General features: G+C 39.1%; 1 protein-coding gene across 2 annotated transcripts in view; it reads right to left on the bottom strand.

Annotated features, from left to right (window-relative positions):
• Positions 1 to 30: 30 nt before the first annotated feature.
• myom2a (myomesin 2a) overlaps positions 31 to 20,195 on the bottom strand; it is a 37,406-nt gene continuing 17,241 nt past the window's right edge. For both annotated transcript variants that reach the window (XM_088343157.1, XM_088343158.1), the window contains 20 exons: positions 18,999 to 19,186; positions 18,651 to 18,777; positions 18,381 to 18,559; positions 17,529 to 17,643; positions 17,298 to 17,457; positions 15,109 to 15,215; positions 14,990 to 15,034; positions 13,799 to 13,935; positions 11,558 to 11,702; positions 11,406 to 11,465; positions 11,218 to 11,285; positions 11,038 to 11,151; positions 10,773 to 10,860; positions 10,664 to 10,702; positions 9,683 to 9,788; positions 4,608 to 4,771; positions 2,696 to 2,732; positions 2,583 to 2,605; positions 2,459 to 2,514; positions 31 to 1,610 (listed from right to left, as the gene is read on the bottom strand). In XM_088343157.1, the coding sequence (XP_088199283.1) occupies positions 831 to 1,610; positions 2,459 to 2,514; positions 2,583 to 2,605; positions 2,696 to 2,732; positions 4,608 to 4,771; positions 9,683 to 9,788; positions 10,664 to 10,702; positions 10,773 to 10,860; positions 11,038 to 11,151; positions 11,218 to 11,285; positions 11,406 to 11,465; positions 11,558 to 11,702; positions 13,799 to 13,935; positions 14,990 to 15,034; positions 15,109 to 15,215; positions 17,298 to 17,457; positions 17,529 to 17,643; positions 18,381 to 18,559; positions 18,651 to 18,777; positions 18,999 to 19,186 (2,738 nt within the window). In that variant the 3' untranslated portion in view covers positions 31 to 830. The remainder of the gene's footprint in view (positions 1,611 to 2,458; positions 2,515 to 2,582; positions 2,606 to 2,695; positions 2,733 to 4,607; positions 4,772 to 9,682; positions 9,789 to 10,663; positions 10,703 to 10,772; positions 10,861 to 11,037; positions 11,152 to 11,217; positions 11,286 to 11,405; positions 11,466 to 11,557; positions 11,703 to 13,798; positions 13,936 to 14,989; positions 15,035 to 15,108; positions 15,216 to 17,297; positions 17,458 to 17,528; positions 17,644 to 18,380; positions 18,560 to 18,650; positions 18,778 to 18,998; positions 19,187 to 20,195) is intronic.

Here is a 20,195-nt window from a genome sequence, read left to right as displayed (position 1 = left end):
GGAATATTTTGATTCACTCATCCCCAAAAAAATAAAACAAAAAAGAAACACTAACAATAAGAAACTGTTGAGTCCAACCTGTTGATATAAAGTGGGCACAAAACGCTAATTTGTGGTTGCGTCTCTTGACTGGGTATATAAATTTTTTAATGAATAGGAGCGCAGACAGGCCAGAAAAAACAACAGTGAAAACTAAATGTATACTAGATCTTCTCCCCCTAGAATGTTGTCAACATTTACGATCTTCCAAAAAAGCAAACTTTTGTAACATTCCATTCCAAAATAAGAAACACGAGTAACTTTCAATACATCACTTGCCCCCCATGAATCCTACTAGCACAGCAAAAGGTGCAGCTTTTCAACGTATCAAATCAAATCACATTGCAAATATCTTGAAAACATGATGAAAGTTAACTTTTTTTTTTAGTTTCAGCTCATGTCACGTTCATGCTATAAATTCTCTCCAGCACCAAATGTGGGTTTTAGACCTATTGAGAAGGTCGAATGGGTAATTTACACACAGATCAGAAACATGGGAGTTGAAATCAGAATTTCCAACAGGGAAGATCTGAAGCCTTATAATATTGAAGTCAGTGTAGGTGACTTTGAAGCAGAAATGAGAGTTATAAATGGAGGAGCGGAAAGAAGACTTTGACACCAGTTGCAAACTTTGGTGGGGTTTGGGTATCCTGGGGATCCAAAGTCAGCAAAATTAAATTTGGGATATTTAAGCGGTAGTACAGATAAAAACGAGACGTGGTAGACTTGAGGAATTGATAATTTTAATACCATATTTTTCAACGTGATTTCCCTATCTCGGGGCAAATTCATTACTTTTTGGGTGGGGTTGGAGACTTCATGAATCTGGATGGAGTGGGAGATTTGGGGGAAGGAGTTGGGGTCTTTCCAAGTGGGGTTGGAGACTTAATGCCTGGAGATTTGGGGGTGGGAGTGGGAGACTTTGGTGTTGGGGTAGGAGACTTTGGGGCTGGGGTGGGTGACTTTGGCGCTGGAGTGGGAGATTTGAGCCCTGGTGTCGGAGACTTGGGGGCGGGAGTCGGAGACTTGGGAGCTGGAGTGGGAGACTTGGGGGCCGGGGTGGGAGACTTGGGGGCCGGGGTGGGAGACTTGGGGGCCGGGGTGGGAGACTTGAGGGCTGGGTTGGTAGACTTGGGGGCCGGGGTTGGTGATTTGGGAGCAGGAGTAGATGATTTTGAGATCGGGGATTTGGCGGTGGAAGTAGGAGTGGGGCTCTTCATGGACATGGTTGGGGTCTGCGCCTTAGATGGGGTGGGTGTGGGAGTCTTGGAGGCAGGTATAACAGCTGGCGTGGCCATTTTAGGCTGGCCAATTTTGGAGTCAGGGATATGCTCTCCATGGCGGTAAACGCTGACGGTGATTTCCACAAATTCACCACCGTACTTGTTGCGCACGTTGATGCTGTACTTGCCAGAGTCTTCGGGTGTGACCTGGTTGATGACCAGACTGGAGAACTTTCCGCCGCCAAATGTGATCTTGGTGTGCTCGTTGGACGCCACCTCCTGCTCGTTCTTGAACCAGGTGACCTCAGGTGTAGGCTCGCCCCACACTGTGCAAGTCAGGCTCAGGGACTACAGGTGGGCAAAAGAAAAGACAAGCGATGTTTGTAAAAAAATTGGTAAAGCATGTTTAGAATCAAAGTCGAATAAGTATCATAATAGACCTTTGCATTGTATAAGCTGCTTGTCATGTAATAAGAATACAGAGGAAAAGTTCATTTATTTTGACCATTTTGTTTTAGAATATTAAACAGTATGATGTATTTGTTAAATACTTTGAGACCAAATTATCTAAAAAGAGGTTTGGGGACCCCTGAGCAACATACCACTACTACTTCCCTGTAGCCAAGTACAGGCACTTCTGATGCTGTTTTGGGTTCAATAGCAGAAAGCTGTGTAATGCAGAGATCTGGATATGATGGCTCTTGATGAACTGGCACCAATCACAGTCTGTTCTTTAGAAAGCTTCCAATATTTGCTGACAAATCCTCTTTGTCGATAGTAGTGCAAGAAAGCTCTTTTGGTTTTGCATTGATGGTTTTTTTTTAGTCTTAATTACTCTTAGGGTATATTTGAAAAGTAATAGTGTGCTCTATTACTATATTTTCAGGACATGGTATATCCAGTCTGTGATATGTTGGACTTCACAGAAAACCGGTCTCTAACCCATTCCAAAGTAATTTGAGTGCAAGAGTGGTAATTAAGCATCAGCTATGTGCACTGTTAAACCAGTGTCTCCATTTGAATTTGAGAAGATTGTTTGCTGGAAAGTAGTCTTGTAAGCAGAATGTAAAATAAACACGGTGCACCACCTTATTGAAGAAGGTGTGGTCATTTTGAAATCAAGCCTTTGTAATGAAGTACCACCTGAGACTAACACGTTACCAATGTGCGGTGGTGCTTTACTGTTTTCAGTGTACCTTATCCTCCATTATGGTGACCACATCGGGTAGGCCGCCCAATACCCGGCCACGATCTGAGGAAAGAGAAAAACGTATCATTCGCGCTCAAGTTGACTGAATGGTCGTCGGTGCAAATACTCACTTTTCTCCGCAAAGGCAGCAGCTCTGGGAAAAAAAACACAGAACCAGTTAAGTTTGATTAAGAACAAGCAGTGAAAAACAATACATCAATATTGACATTGACAAACGACTCACTTTAGTCGTAGGTACTCCTCATAGGCATCAGTGTAAGCTGCCAAACAACAAAACCAAAGTTAAGTATCTGTTCAAAGCTTTCTTCAAAAATAATAAAGGTACCCTTAGGGGGTTCAAAAGAGTCCAAATGGTATTAAGTATCTAGACACTGTAGTTATAGAGCAACTTTTCTTTACCCCATTTATGTAGGATTTTGCTCATTTTAGTCAGAAATTTTGTTATTTTAAGATAGGTAATCTTATGTCTTAAATGAGGACGTTTATTCTGTTTTGAATTATGAACTCCTGGAAAGGAGATTGCAGTGGATGCCAGCATGTAAGTTGACTATTATGCACTGTTTACATCATTGTCACAATCGGCCAATAATGTTGCTGTTCTTGTTTTCCACACCCTTAAGGGTGGATTTGCTTTTGTAACTTAGGAGATTTAATTGAATGAATGAACAAACACTTTATTTCAAATATAATAAAATAAAAACAGGACAAAAACAATAATAAACAACAAAAATAATGTGAACATAACATGTTCGAAAAGGGGTAGTAAGAAGCAGACGCTTATTTTCCCTACCCCTTCATCTTCCCTACTAATTACATTTACAGATAGCTCATCTTGTGTATAATCTAACAAAATCTCACGGGTATACATATTATATAGATCAGATATCGAAAATTATAATAATAACAATAGTCACATATTTTATACACTAATCATCGTAGTATCCATCTATTAACGTTATAATGGTACTTGTCACTACCAATTTAAAGAATGGGCTCACAGACCGGGTTGTAAATTCTTATCCCCTTGAGAGATCAATATAGTTTAATGTATTCTCTCATTGCCTTAAGTGTCTAATAAACTCTAACATTATAAATAAAACAATAACCCTAAAGGGTGGATCTGCTTTTGTAACCTAGGAGATTTAATTAAAGAAAGGACTCACAGGAGGGCTTTTAGAACAGGTTGTAAAATCTTATCTCCTTACAAGATCTATATAAATTAATGTCTTCCCTCCATGCTTTGAGTGTCTACTAAACTCTTAACATTATAAATAAAACAATAAATAAATCATCTAGCAGGATAAGTTGACAATTGAGTTCTTTTTAAGACATGTTTTCTGCATTTGAAAAAATTATTAAAATGAGCAAAACATTTTACCATCTGCTGGAAAAAACACTTTGGCCTTTTTGAGCATCAATTGTCTTATTTTCTTAGAACAAATGAAAATATCTTAAAAATTACAATCGTAATTGTATGCCAATTTGGGTAGTTTTTTTTTCTTGCAGTGCATTCTGTTATCAATGACATACCCACCAAGTTTTTGGTACATTTCTGACACTAATGCTAGGCACCTATTATATTTTTATCTGTCCAGGTGTGTGACCAATTTTAAAATAACTTAATTAAACAAAAATAACTTAATTAAACAAATACATTTAGGCTAGAGGAATGAGAGTGTTACACATGATACAGATACGTGTCTATCCAAGCTTAGACAACATTTAGGAGTTAACATGTCTTTAACCATCTTGTTGGTGTGATCAAGTGTGAACTCTTTGCTTCAGACTAAAATCATCAACCTCTTGTACAGTTTGACCATGGGCTTTTAACACTTTTTTTTATGGTTTTTATTAAGAGCAACATCTCCACTAAGTTTTATTTGTATTGGTGCACGTAAATGCAAAGAATCCATTTCTAACGAGTTTAATTTAATTGCTTAAAACTCCTAAAGTTTACACTGTTTTATTGTGGGCGTTACTCTCAAAGACTTGTTGTTTCATCACGTTGCAATATACTAAGATAAGTTTATGTCGATTGATGAAATTGGTACAAGGATGTGATTTGGTGCCTATTACGGTTCTTATCCTGATATCAACAGAAAAACACCTTTAAGCTTGGTCATGAAAGACCTTACCTTGTCCGGAAAGGTCAAAGGTCCTGGCGTGGGTCTTGATGCCGTCTGAGATCTCGATTGTGTATAGACCTTTCTCCTTGTCTGATGGGTCACAAATTTGCATCCAAGCCATCTCGGCCGTACCTCCAATTCTCATTTTCTCAGAAGAGGCAATCTTGCTCTCCCTGCAAGTAGGCGTGTTAACAAAGTCAAAATGGTTAGTATCAATTGCTTATTTTATGTTTTTTAGTTTAGATGGTTTAATTGTCAATGCTAAAGCATCCATTGACATAAATTATAGAGTAACTGCATAAACATGTAACAGAGCAAAAATTTGTCATAATTTTCTCTTTAAGAAACTCTGTGCAATATTTGACTTATACATGTGGCTGTATTGTGTAGTACAACAAAAAACTAGTGCAACAAAGCAACATGCAGAATACAAACCATGGAGACTCAAAGTGACTAAACAGCATCATCTTTTTTATATTTATTTTACCCAGCCTTTCACAAGGTTTTTGTTCTTTTGTGGGTACCCGTAGCTGCAAGATGACATATAAGCTACAACTAGGTGAGCCTCATGTAAAATTAATCAAAATTTATAGACATACGAGTATTTAAAAAAAAAAATCACATTTTTATGATAGTTCAAGTATTTTTGCTTAGTATTCAAATCAATTGTTACCACTAGAAGGCGCTAAATAATGCACAAATTCTCAAAGAGCACCGTTAACAACTAGAAAAGGAAGTGACAATCATCATTAAAGGCTATAAAAACAATTGACAAAACACAGTAATAAAAGATCTTTGCAGAAAGTGAAGAGACAAAAAAACTAATAGCTAAAAGCACAACAAAAAATGATTCAGCAAATTATATTATAGAAAAATAAGAAACCAATTTAAAAAAGAGACACTGTGAAACCCCACATAAACAAATGATAAAAGCTTGGAACAGCTACATAAACAACTGGCATCCTTAGAAGTGACATACCAAAATATAAAATCTTGGTCCATTGGGAGAAGGTTTTGCTCCAAGTATAGTTTTTTCTTACAGTATTTTAAGATACATCACTAATGATGCATCCCAGTTGCATCCAGGAGATGTTTCTTTCAAGTTACAAGCTGGCACAGCCAGTGACTCCTAGGAAGAGACTAGGTGGCAACCAAGAAGAGATTGGTCGATTACTGGTGAGACAGTTGACAGCCCGGAAAGGCGACAACCGGGACAGGTTGGGTTAGCACCCCAGCCTGTATCTTTCGTGAGAAGAAACCCCAACAAGCTACGAAAAGCCCTAAAGAGAGATACCCCCAGGAGATCCCGAGAGTGGGGAGGATGAGATCTCCAATTGGACGGACCAAAGATTAACGACCCCTGCAAACAAATAGACAACGTTTATGACATGTATCCGCGGCAAAATATGCAAAAATCCACCATGCCAGAATGAAATGTTTGGAGAAGGAGAGCGAGGTACAATGCATAGGTCCTGGACCTGGTAAGACGCAGGAGGAGCCTGGAGAGTAGGCAACCCAAGGATCCCAGTCCTTCCATGTGCCAGAGTTTCCCAACCCCAGCAGAGTAGTTCCACTGAAGCGGATTAAATGGCCTCCAGCGAACAAAGGGAGCGAGTGGCAGCAGTTTGACGAGGACATGTCCAAAATCATCCAAGCCACAGCCGAAGGAGACGTTGACAGCAGACAAGTGTAGTCACAGAGCTTATCAGAGAAGCCCACGAGAACAGAGGAGACCTTGCTGTGTTGTCATTTGAACTGACTAATGCCTACGGGTCCATTCCACACAAACTAGTTGCGCTTGCACTAGAACTCCACCACGTTCCCAACAAGATCAAGCACCTGATCCTGGATTATTATGACAAGTTCAGGCTTAGCTTCACTTCCAGGTCAGTAACATCAGACAGGCATCACCTTGGGAAAGGCATAATAACGGGTTGTACCATCTCCGTTACCCTTTTTGATTTGGCAATGAACATGGTAGTCAAAGCTGCAAAAGTGGAAGGCAGAGGGCCAAAACCCAGATCAAGTGTTCGCCAGCCTCCAATAAGAGCTTATATGGATGACTTTACAATCACCAAAACATCTGTCTCTGGGAGCTGATGGATCCTGCAGGGTTTGGAGAGACTCATTACATGGGTGGGGATCAGCTTTAAGCCCTCACAATCAAGATCCATGGTTCTGAAGAGGGGGAAGTTGGTGGATAAGTTCGGGTTTTCGATCTCTGGAACTGAGATCCCAACCATTTCTCTACAACCAGTGAAGAGCCTGGGGAAACTATTTGACTCAACTCTGAAAGACTCTGCTGCCATCCAATAGTCTGTTTAACAACTGGGAATGTGGCTCACTCATGTGGACAAGTTCGGCCTGCCTGGTATATTTAAAGCCTGGATCTACCAGCAGTCTATTCTTCCCAGAGTCTTGTGGAACCTTTTGGTCTATGCAATACCGCTATCAACTGTGGAGATCCTCAAAAGGAAGATCAGTGGCTTTCTCTGGAAGTGGCTGTGACTTCCCTGCAGCCTTACCAGCGCTGGTTTGTACGGGACAAACAACATCGTCCAGCTACCCTTCAGCGGGCACACTGAGGAGTTCAAGGTGGCACGTACTAGAGAGGCTCTTCAGTATAGGGATTTCAACGACAGCAAAGTGTCATCAGCTGGGGTTGTAGTGAGAATCGGAAGGAAGTGGAGAGCTTAGAAGGAAGTGGAGGTGGCAGAGTCACGAATGAGGCAGAAGACACTGGTTGGGGTCCTGGCATTGGGGAGAGCAGGTCTGGGCTTCTTTCCAAAGACCAAAGTGAGTCAGGCCCAAGGAAAGGAGAGAAACCATCTTCTCCAAGTTGAGGCGTGATCAACCTCGACCAGGTCACCTGGGCGAGAGTGTCTGATGTTGCGAGACCCGAAACACTCAATGAACCAAGGATACATCACTGATGATGCGTCCCAGTTGCATCCAGGAAATGTTTCTTTCAAGTAAAATGTTTTCTTTTATTGCCAGAGTAAAATAAAATACTTATCCTTAAAATTAGCAAAATGATGGTATCTAAAGATATTGGAGATAGTTTTGCTCAATATTTTTCAAAAATATAGATTTTTTTTCACTGCATAAAGAAGAAAAAACTTAAAATGACAAAATCAATCGACCCAATGTTAAAGAAGACACGTTTAATTACTTTAAGAATGAATGTTCTCTTTAATTGGAAAATGAAAAGATAAAGAGATAGATAAAATATCTCAAAACAAGAACAGTTACATTTAAAATGAGCCAACATATCTGCTAATTATGTACTTTTGTTGTTGCAAAGCACATATGAAACACCATGAATAAGTACAAAAACGCAAAAAAAAGCAAATCACACGAGGCTGACTCTATGAGCAACAGACATGAATGAGTAGGCAACTAGGAAAAAACATCCATTATCAAATATTTGCACCGCCTATCCTCAGGGTGCTGGAGCCCATCCCAGCTGTTTTTGGAATGTGGGAGGGAACCCATGAAGGCATGGGGAGAACATGCAAACTCCATGTGGGGAGGTTGTGGTAGCTGGACTTGAACCCTGAACCTCTCCAACGTGTGGCTGCACGCTAACCACCCAGCCGCTGTGCTGCTTAGAAAAAAACCCCAACCAAAAAAAACTAACAAATACTGTTAACACTAAATGAAAAAGTCACCAATACATACTATACCACAGGGGTCTCCAACCTTTTTGAGGTTGAAAGAAACTTCAAGAGCGAGGAGTAACACAAAGGGCACCTTGTTAATGCACTCCCGAAACAAAATTTGTAATTAAATTAATTAATTAATTGATTTAATCTTCTATCTTACTGATATTTTATGTGAGAACCGTTTTTTACCGATTAACAATTATTCAGAATGATTCAACAAGGTAGGAAATAGATAAACTTCAAAATGCAATATTTTGTTGTTTTTTATCTTTGCAATTTTTTTAATTATAAATGCTCAAAAGAAAACAAAAAAAGGAAAAAAAGACAACTTTCACAGCATTTTGCAGGATATCATGTAAAATTTTTCAAGATGCGATCGTCAGTTTCAGATTCATGAACTCCACCATGTTTGTACAAACACAAACTCTTTTTAAATCAAACCAAAACAAAATATCACATTTCTACAAATCACTAAATGTTCAGCCATTAAAACAAAACATATATTTTAAACTTAGTAACACATTTGCAACAGGTTTTCAATATCTTAACTACATCTTTGCCATGGCACTGAACTGTTGCCACCAACGACATTGGCATTAGTTTGTTTGCCTCTTTAAGAACCCCCCCCCTCTGAAAATGCCTTCTTCCTCCTTATCAAAAATGGTGTGGCTCTAAAAGAGAGTTTTTTTACCGCGGCCTTGTAAAAAAAGAACGCCGTTGCTCAACGTCGCATTTAACTTTGGGGCCTTTTCTGTTCGTGGTGCGCTGCCCGGCAGGTATTTACGGTAGCATGGAAGCTTTTGTGACAAGGGACGAAGTGGCGCTTCATGTTGTGCCGATTTGCCGCAGCCACAATTAATAAAAAATAATGTTTCCTCCCATTCACTATGAAAAGTATACAGTTTCCTCCTTTTCCCGCCATGTTTATAATCTAGAAACCAATTTGGAGTCCTTCGCGAAGCTCAAGATCGAGGTGATTTTCATGCGCACTCACCTCTGCCCCATGTTACGTCAGAGTTCTCCAATTAGCGAACTGTGCTACTTTGATTTTTTTTTTAGGTTTTTATATATTTTTTTCACATTTTGTTTTTTATTTACATCTTTGTTAATGCAATAAAAAAATTGCAACACCATTTCATCACATTTTAGACATTGATATCTCGTGATTAGGATTATTTTTAGAACGGGCCCTCGTGCACGTGATAATGTCGCCGCGGGGGTCAGCGTACCCGCGGGCACAAGGTTGGCGACCCCTGCTATACCACCTACAAGATTAAGTGAACACCATGTCCAATAAAACAAGCCATTCATCATCGATTCATGAAGGCAATATTCTGGATTGTCTTTGTGATTCTATTGATCAACTTTTCAAAGTAAGTAAAGTAATTAGGTGAGCTTTTAAGAGAGAAAAAAAGGTACCTGTGTTTCCACACAGTCTTCATCTCCTCTGTGTAGTAGTTCATGTAGCACTGCAAACGAATACCCTCTGGAGTGCACTGGATCACCATTTCGGAGGCAGATTCACCTGCAACACAAAATAAACGTTAGGGTGGTCATGCAAGTTGCTTCCATGTGTATATAAATTAATGATGACCCCGATTGGTTACCAAACCAATTGTGAATCTGAATTTCATGATTTGAGTTTGAACTTTGCATAGCACATCCACCTCACCTGTGTATGACTCGGTATTCTCTGCATACCCTGGTCAGTTGTTAAAAGATTGGACATGGATTAAGAATACCTGTTTTGTTTTTGTTTTTTTTTCATTTTTCTTGGTCGTTAAAACCAGGGTCCAAAGAGGATGGCAGATAACTTGATTGATTATATTATTTTTTTATGATTAAATATTTTTAACTCATTTTACAATCAAAATAATAATAAAAAAAAATCCTTAGAAATGAGCGTGATTATCAAAAAACTTGCCCAAGGAAAGGATTATTTTTCTCTTTGTATGATAATTTATTATGTTTTTCTAGGTTAAAAAGAGACAAAACATTCTAAATGAACAAGATAAATTTATACGGCACGTGGTGGGTAATTTAGTCAGTTCTCTCTGTATTATGTTTTTTCTTATTTTACTATACCTTAAAATCAATTCATTTTATTTTTCGTAAAATAAGAAAAAAAATCCTTAAATGATATAGACGATGGAAGACAATGTTGCTCATATTATCTGTTTATATTTTACAGTAAGTGAATAACCAATGTTTTTTGATTACTTGTCTTATTTTACTATGAAAACTTTGAAAAAAAAATGATTCAAATTTTAGTCAAACTATCTGCTAATGGGAGGAAAAAAAATCCAAATTACAATGTCAAAAATCATCAGTGAAGCACTTTTAGGGGGGTACTATCACTTATTTATGTGAGCAACTGTGGTCTGTACACTGTGGACCTACCTGCGATTCTGGCCAGGGCATTGATGATGTCATCGAAGACTACAAAGGTAAAAGATAAAAATGAATAAAATACTCGACTGGATCACAACCAAGAGGGAACAAGAAGTACCTTGTCCTGAAATGTCATAAGTGGATGTATCCTTTCCACGATTGTCTCCAATCACGGCTTTGTACACACCCTGATCCTTTCTGGAGAACTGCAACAATCAATGAATCAATCAATCAATCAACCAACCTTAACCACCAATCCACCGACCGACTGACCAACCAACCGACACACCAACCAAGCGCCCAACCAACCAACCAAGCAACCAACCATTTTGATAATTAGTCAATATTAGCCTATGTGATAAATATGGTGGCCAGTTACTCACCAGTGGAATAGGAAGTGCACAGGCTCCTGACATGACATTGGGGGGAGTTTCTGGAACGATCTCTTCATCTTCTTTGTACCAGTGGAAGGTGGTCTCCTTTTTAACATTGGCCACCTAGAAAAAGAGACATGTTGAACACAACACCAGACAAAGCAACAAAACCAACCAAACGTGAGTGACCTTGCAGCCCAGCATCACAGTGCAGTCATCAGTCACAGTGAAAGCCAGATACTCTGAGAAATGTGCGCCTGGAGATGATGAAACAACAGGAAATTGACCAAAAGAAAGAAATACAGTGCCTAGTGACATGCTTTGCATACAACTACTCTTAAAACCCTCAGAAAGTAGCATTTAATATGGGATTTAACCTTGCTTCCTGACGTATTCTCTCCTCTGGAACTCTGCTTCCTTCAGAACAGCAAGGAAAACTGAATTTACAAAGGGAGACATCACGTTAACAACAGCATCCGTCATAACACATCTAATATAAAAAACAGTCATTTTTTTTTTTTGAGTTTACCATCTCCGACCAAGACCAGGGAACTTTGCGTTTTGGCTTTGCCGTCGTGGATTTGCACTGTGTAGGTGCCCTCGCTATCTCGGGTGAAATTTTCCACAATCATCTGGATGATGCCTGTGGATGCATCATGGCTTATCTTGCGGCCCTAGGACAAATGCAGACAGACACACAAGCCAAAAAAATTGTATAAAGTTAATGTTATTTCTACAAAGCCACAGTGGGGAGCATTCTGGCATGCGGCATATCGGTGTGGTATACCGGGCGCATGGCAGTGGACAGAAAAACTATAATCAACACAGCCTAGAAAAATCATTGGCTGCTCTTTGCCCAGGCTGGTTGACATGGCTATCATGCGATACAGAGCCAACAACTACACAGAGGACTCCTCTCACTGTTGCCTTCTGGTAGGCACTACAGGTCTCTTAAAACAGGGATTAAGCGCCTCAGAGACAGTTTCTTCCCCACAGCCATCATCCAAAACAAGCGCACAAGAGTGTAAAAAATATATATCTTGTTAGTTGTATTGAAAAACAGGTATTGTGTAGAAAAATGGGGATTCGTAACGAAATTTTGCAGTGAAATGTTACTGCACTACTCTTCATTGCATTATTGTATTGTATTCTATTGTATTCTATTTGAATATATCAATATAGATTGAATTAATTGCTTAGCCTTTTTTCATTTATTTATTCCACAACGAATTCCTGCACTTTGCTTTGAAAGCAAGGGCCATCAAAGACACCTGGATGGGCCTTAGACCAGTTCCAAACATAGCTCACGGTATTGTTTTTTTTCTTAGAAAATTAAAAATATACACAATGGTAAAGATTCATGTTTGGTTTTCGTAGTATCTGCTTTTTTAAACTGGAATTCGAAATAATTAACATTATCGTCGTCTTTAAATCAGTGTTAGGCTAACAGAGTCCTGTGTCACACATGTGACCTATCAGGCTTTTTCATCCAGCCCACCAAATAAAAATGTTAAAAATATATTGATAATTTGTATAGAATGGTGAAAAACTGTACTAGTATTGGAAATGTGTTGATTTGGTACCACTCTTGCCCCCAGTGTCCCAACATTCAAATAACTGACTACATTTTCTTTACTTCCTAGCTAGCTGTATTGCATTGGAGTTTTTAAATAAATATTCTCAAATTAAGTGCTCTAGAAAAGAATATAATTTATTACTGTACTTTGCTGTAATTCTGCACGTTTCAAAACCAATTTGATTCAATTTTGTATTCATACACATGAAAAAAGAAATATCAAATATACTTGAATGCATATGGTTTCTGCTTTTCTAAAATATCAAAACATTTTTTTTGCTTGCATGGAATGTGCCAAAAAGCGCAACAAAAATGCCATAAAGTAGAGATAAGTCTTTTTGAAATTAGAAAAAACAGATACTAATACATGTTTGTTTCCCCATACTGGCAAGGTATCAGATGTGTATTGGCAGATTCCAAAAAATAAAAGGAAATCTGTAATTATTTTGCCTCCCGGCCCTTTGAACAATTTGTTTTTATCCAATGTGACCCGCGACTCAAAAAGTTGGCCCCCGTCTGGTTTTCATACATGATCTAATAATAATGCTAGATACATCTTTTTAGAATATATATCATATAGGGAATTGCAGTAGAATCTTTTGAGAAATATGCTTCTTTGATTGACCGAGACTATTTTAGCTCCATTACAAATATTCTTGTATTGACATTAAAAAAACATAACAGTGGTTAGCGCGTGTGCGGCACAGTTCTAAGGTCTTAAGAACCTCCTGTGTGGGTTCAAATCCAGCTACCGGACTTCCTGTGCGGAGTTTGTATGTTCTCCCTGTGCTTGCGTGGGTTTCCTCTGGGCACTCCGGTTTCCTCCCACATTCCAAAGACATGCATTTCAGGTGGATTGGCCGGTCCAAATTGTCCCTTGGTGTGAATGAGCGAGCGAGTTGTCTGTCCCTGTGTGCCCTGCGATTGGCTGGCAACCAGTTCAGGGTGTCCCCTTCCCACTGCCCGATGATTGCTGGGATGGGCTCCAGCACCCCCGCGACCCTACTGAGGATAAGCGTTGCAGCTAATGAGATGAGATGAACAACAACCTAGTAAGAACATGCAAACAGCTGTTATTTTCAAAAGGCCTATCAGATTGGTAGCCATTTACACTAGCTTCTTAGTTTATTTAAAAATAAATGAATAGTGAGCCCTGCCCTACCCCCTCCCAGAAATATTTCCAGTTCTACTTACCTCGCCACTGGTCACCTCCTTGTTGTTGACGACAAACCTGTATGTCGCAGCAGGCGTAAGCTTGATAGCTTGCACCCAGAAGCGTACAAGGCCTTTCTCCAGAACCTCGTAGTTAAGGCCATGCTTGAGTGGGACAACTGTAACGGAAGATGACGTTTTTTAATACCCATCATCTTGGGTTCAGTGAGTCATATAGCCAAGTCATACATTTACCTAAAATTCCAATATATATTTGCATGTTTGACATTTGGGAGTCCAATTTAAGTATTCTTTTTTTAAGTATAGACTATGAGTTTCAAATGAAAATTTTGCTTAATAACTAATTGTCTAATTTAATTTGAAAAACATGACAAAATATCTTAAAGTAAGATTAGTAATATTCAAAATTAGCACAATATTCTGTCTTCGGGGTAATGGTTTATTTTTGCAGTGTAGGTTCTGATGATTTAAGTGTGTCAAAATCATTGTTTTTCAACCAGTGTGCTGTGAGACTTTGTCTAGTTTGCTGCAGGAAATTTCCCAATTTTATCTTTGCAAAAAAAGCATGCTAACTTTCAGTATTTTTTTCTTCCCTCTATTGTTCAGCCGAGTAACTGTAACATTCATCCATATCAGCAAGTCGCAGCAGATTACTAGATTTTTATATTAATATACTCTATGTCTGCTCGTGAGGTACTACAGGGAAATAAATTAAATAACTTTTGTTCAACAAAGCTGTTTATATTGCACAACAAAAGATAACCGATAAATAAAATAAAGTAAATATCTTGTACATTATTTTGCCGATTTTAATTATTCATTACTTTGCTGAAAAAAGAAACAAAAAAGTAAGACCCTAGTTAAACATGTTTTTGTTCCGGTGACAGATAACTTAAGTATTTTTTTGACAAAAAAAGATAAAAATTGAGTTACACTTAAAAAATAGGTTATGAATATAGTAAAATCCCAAATTACAGCAAAATAAATAACCTGTATTGCTTCCTGAGCAACAGTGACCACAAATACCTCATAATGTCAATTTGGGCAACATGATAATTTAAGCTTTAAAAAATATAAAAATTGTGCCGGGAATTAATTTGAAAATTTTTTTCGACGGACAGAGTGCCTCAAGATTTTTTGACGAAAAAAAGTGTGCCTTGATTCTAAAAGGGTTAGCTAACAGTGGTCTAAATGTCAAGGAATGAGACTTACCAGGGTTCCTGATGGCATAGCTTAGCTCCAGCATGGAATTGAGAGCTGTGTAGGTAGGTTATCAAAAGTGAAGTTATAGACTTTAATTTTGAACAGGCGATGGTCATGCTTTGGCATACCGTCTTCGGTGAGTGCGTGGCTAGCAGAAACGCCATCTGTATCAGTGACCAGCACAGAGTAACGGCCCAGATCATCTTTGTCGGGGTTTAAGAAAGTTAGTCTGGAACTAAAACACAGCTTTAGAATGTTCATCCCATCATTGTAAATTATGAGTGTATACATAGAAAGTTGATGTGTCAATGTAGGGCACAGTACTTTAAAAAAATAATCAGGCAGAGTTCCTCACTACTTCTTCCAAAAGGTAACTGAGTTAGTAACTGAATTACTCAATAGTAAAAGTAACTTGTTACTAGGGAAAGTAACTGTTTTTGTTACTTTGAAAATAAGTTGTATGTCAAAGAATTTTCTGAGCAAATACGAAACACTGCAGTGATGTCTTTGTCCGGAGTTTTCTTGGAACGATGGGAATCCCGACTTTTTTTAGAGAGCGTTTTTTTCCCCCGGCTCGGGTCACTAAAAAGAGCCAGCTCTTTCGGGTCCTAAACAGCTCTGTTTTTGTTGCTTTAATCCCTACATTACCAATTATTATGCAACAGAATGCATGGAATGACTTAAAAAAGGGTAAAAGTAAAGGAGAATAGACAAAAATTAAAAAAGGAAACAAAAGAAAAAATACAACAACATAACGAAAAAGAGAAAAGAAGAAGAAAAAATAAAGTTTACATTTTTATGTAAACACATTAACACTGAAAAACACCAAAACATTTACCCAAATATTTATAAATCTGCAAAAACAAACAAAAAACGATTTGAACCTTTTTGATCATAAACAAATAAAAGTCAACGACAGAATCCCCTCAAATATGCATATTGACCAATTCTCAGAGAAAAATGGCCTCCCGGAAGGAACCAGCTGTTGATTGGTGGGAAGCCTGATCCCTTTGTTCACTCAAGAGACGGCTCATAGAGACGTTTTGTTCATAAATGACTCCAGTTGGGGGCAGTCAGATATAAAGCTCACAATTTTTGCGAATCAGCCCTCATTCGCCTTTTCTTTCGGCGCATTAGTAAACACTATATTATAATCAATATCTAAATATATATGGTAGTTGCTACTTTGAATGGTAAAATGATCCGAACAAATGTGATGTAACAACTCAGAAGAAAGAGAAAATGCGCCACCGAAATCAGCGTCAGGTTTGCGCCGTTGTGGTTCTGTAGCCAAAGTAATGCACCGCTTTTGACCGTCAGTAACGGTAACAGCATTGGAACATCGGAAAAAATAATACGTTGCATTACCCCGTTACTAAAAAAATAACACTGTTACGTAACGACATTATTTATAACGGCGGTATTCCAAACGTTGAAGATGACCTATCTTAAAATAACAAAAGTTGTATGTCAGGACCAGAACGGAGACAGGACCCACTTGCGTTAAGTTATTCTCAGTTTTATTGGAAGAAAGGAAAGGTTTGCACCCACGATCCGGTGATCGCTGGACGCGGGAAGCAGGTCGCTCTAAACACAGAAGTGGGACTTCCGTGGCGAGCGATGGCGGAGTCGGGAACGGTAAAAACGGGTCAATAGACTTGGGAGCAAAAATGTGGTTGGGATCGGAAACGGGTCGAAAGCCAGGAGAGGAGAGTAGACGTGGTCAAGATTAAAAAAACGGATCAAAGCCGGCGAACAGACGGGAGCAAAACCAGATAGGAGTCAGGGTCGAAAAAAGCTTGCCTAGAGTAAACTGAGGTTCGCAGACGGACTGACAACAGGTGACAGAAAAGAGTGGGTTTGAATAGGGACAGGGAGCCAATCAGAATCCGAGGCAGTTGGCGCCAAAGGAGCAGGCACAGGTGCTTCGCATCAGTAATCATGACATTGTATTTAAGATGAGCAAAATCCTATGCAAATTGGGTAATAATTTGTTGCACTACAACTAGTGTTGAGAGACTTAATAACATATGGACTATGTTGAACTCCTTTAAACGACCTTTAGGGTGAATTTATTACATTTTAAAGAAGCTTTGAACAGACACTTAACTTCTGTTTTGTTGTTTGGCAGCTTACACTGATGCCTACGAGGAGTACCTGAGACTAAAGTGAGTTGTTTCTCAATCTAAATACTAACGTATTGTTTTTACTGCTTGTTCTTAATCAAACTTAAACGGTTCATTCTACGGCATTGTTCCCAACATTGGCAATCACCGGTTGTTTGAATTTTAATAAGCTTGGCTAAAATGGGGCTTACGTGCGTCCTTTGCTGGTGACATTGATGCGAGGGCATTCCCCGATTGGCTTGTAATTTTTGGACCACACAAAGTCTGAGCTCTGGCTGATGTCACTGGCTTCCAGAGAGAGGAAGATGTCACCTGTTTCTTCATCCACACCGGCCACAATTTCCTTGGTGCCTGCAGACATCAGCCATAAGAAGACACGATCACCACAATCCAAAAAGACGGTCTACAAGGAGAGCCAATACCTGGTGGGGGTCTGGCGCAGACAGCCTCAGTCACCAACGAAGGTTTCCCGATGCCATGAGCATTGACGGTGCGAACTCGGAACACATACCACTCACCCTCCTCCAGACCGCTTACCTGCAGAACAAACATAAGCTTGTTGGTCTCATATCTTCCTTATTTCAGGAAAGTTGATCAAAGTTCAATGAGGTACACAAATTGTCCAGTAAATAGTAAACTAGATCAAAAAGAGTCAATGTAGTGACAACATTCTCTGACTCTCAAGCTCCTGCTTTAATAATGGTTGCAACCTTAATGACAAAGAACCATGGCATTGGATTTGAGGCTTCTTCATACTGAGATGCTTACTTTACTGGTATACACACCCCATTCGGATGAATCCTTGACAACTCCATTAAACTAAATGGTTTCCATCTAAAAATACCAGGTCTTTAGGTCACCAACTTTATCCGAGAACATTATGATAGGGGTGCAACAACCAAACGCTAACAATTCATTATTATTAATTGTTTAGATACTTTTCGGTTTATGAATGTCCTAAATCCTCAAACTTTTAGGTTGTAAACATTAAATATTCGCGGATTAAAAACAAAAGGTTTCATGAACTTTTTTATCCAAAACCCCAGATTCACTGATGCTGGCAACCAAAATGTATTCCTCATTTTATACACTCCTCAATAATGATCAGTTGGCATGTGAGGGTGTTTTTTTTCAGTTGTTTTGGGCGTTTTAAAATACATTATTTTGGAGGTGGATGGTTTCGGCGTAAAATTTGCTTTTATGATATTTTCCAGTACCGTTTGGAGGATTTTGGGATATTTAAATTCAAATGACCCCTAGGCCCATCTGCACACCTGCATATAGCGCTGAGTGATTGAGTTCTCATTGAGGGCCACAAATTCACAGGATCCCTTTTTGGCCATGTCGACAAAATAACCGCTGACAGCGCTTGTTCCTGTGTAGACAGGAGCTTTCCAAACCAGGACCAGGGAATGACTACGGACCTCGCTGAAGGTCAAGTCATAAGCCGGACCTGTGCCAGGGGGAAAGAGAGTAGCATCATGAATTACCATTAAATGTAAATGGCAATATGGACTGCTGTGATTTCTGCGTAATGGACTTACCCGGCTGCTCCATGGTCCAAGCTTCACACTTAAACGGGAGACTGGGGGCTGAGGGCAATCCTACACCTGCCATGTTTGCTGCTTGTACTTTAAACTCATAGAAGCTTCCCTCCTTTAGATTATCCACCTAAAAAAAGCAAAACAAGTTTATCAATATAGCCATAGGGAAATAAGATCTTTCAAGAGATGTTCTTTACCAGAAGTCATCAAAATAGTGCGTTATTACAAAAATGGTTGAACAATACGAAATGGTAATTAATCACTAAATATTTGACGGACCTACAACCGGAGTTCTAAAAGGAATTCCTAATCGTTTCAAAAATAAAAACACCACGCCTGGACACTCACCGTGCACACTCTGTCCACAATGCCACCCACATTGACCTCCTTCCAGACCAGGGCTTCCATGTCCCGTTTGTCAACGTAATAGGCTGTGATCTTGGAGCCGCCACAGCTCTTGGGCGGGCTCCAAGACACCGTCATGGAGGAACCATCACAGTTCAGTAGGCTTATGCCGTACGGGGTACTGGGGGTGGCTGCCAGAAAGGTCAGAGTAAGTGGTAGGAAGCAGCAAGGACTTTTTTGACCTTATCAAGCTGTTATTATTGAAATTCCATCCATCCATTCATGCATCCATCCATCCACCCATCCAATTTCTTTGACAATCTGTGTCGGGGTGCGGAAGTTGCAGCTTTAGCAGGGACACCTTGATCTCCCAATCCCTAGCTACTTATTCCAGCTCAGAGACATAATAATGGGACGATTGTATATCTATCTACACTGTATATACCAAAGCTATATCCCCCTAGTGAGACGTGGCTAGAACCAATAACAAACTCATATTTTCCAAACATTGTATATAAATCAATTTATGTCATTATTACTCATGTAGGTTTTAGATAAGGGAATGATCTAATAATGGTCTGTAGTTTCCAATAATCTGTGGTCTGTGCAGCCCTTTGAGACTCCTTGTGATTAAGGGCTATACAGATAAACATGACTTGACTTAATTTGCTACAATGTTAAATATTGAACACATTATATAATCATAAGTGTCTTAATTGTCCTTATTATAGGGACCTTAGAGTTAAGTTAAGTATTTTCTTTGCCTCAGAGAGTCTCATCTTGGGAGAACTGAACTGTCCAAAATTGCCAACCCTTGGCCTGAGGATGCGAACTGCATTGTTCTGTTGGTGTGATGTCGGAGTCTGTTTGATGTTCCTCTTGTTTACAATTGAATCCCCTTGAAATGTTGAAACCAAAAGACGGACTTTGATTTAGTATTTTTCTCCTGTTTGATTTGAAAAAAATGCTGTTAAGTATGTCTAATTCCTGCTAACTATATTAGTCAGAAAAGGTTTGGGGAAAATATATCAAAGATATCAAGAAAGTAAACAAGTGCAAATTCCCACAAGGGCATTTTAGAATCTTGGAGTTAAGTACAGTGTGGATTTGAGATATGATTTCAAGTAATTCCTTAAACACGTTTTTCCTAAAGTTTATATTGACTTCGCAATGTGATGTAGCCCATACAACTAAAAATAA

Source organism: Urocampus carinirostris, chromosome 8, assembly GCF_059441175.1.
Source record: "Urocampus carinirostris isolate Australia breed hairy pipefish chromosome 8, RoL_Ucar_1.0, whole genome shotgun sequence".
Lineage (NCBI taxonomy): Eukaryota > Metazoa > Chordata > Actinopteri > Syngnathiformes > Syngnathidae > Urocampus > Urocampus carinirostris.
The sequence above is the reverse complement of the archived record's forward strand: the minus strand, read 5'-3'. Positions and strand labels throughout refer to the sequence as shown.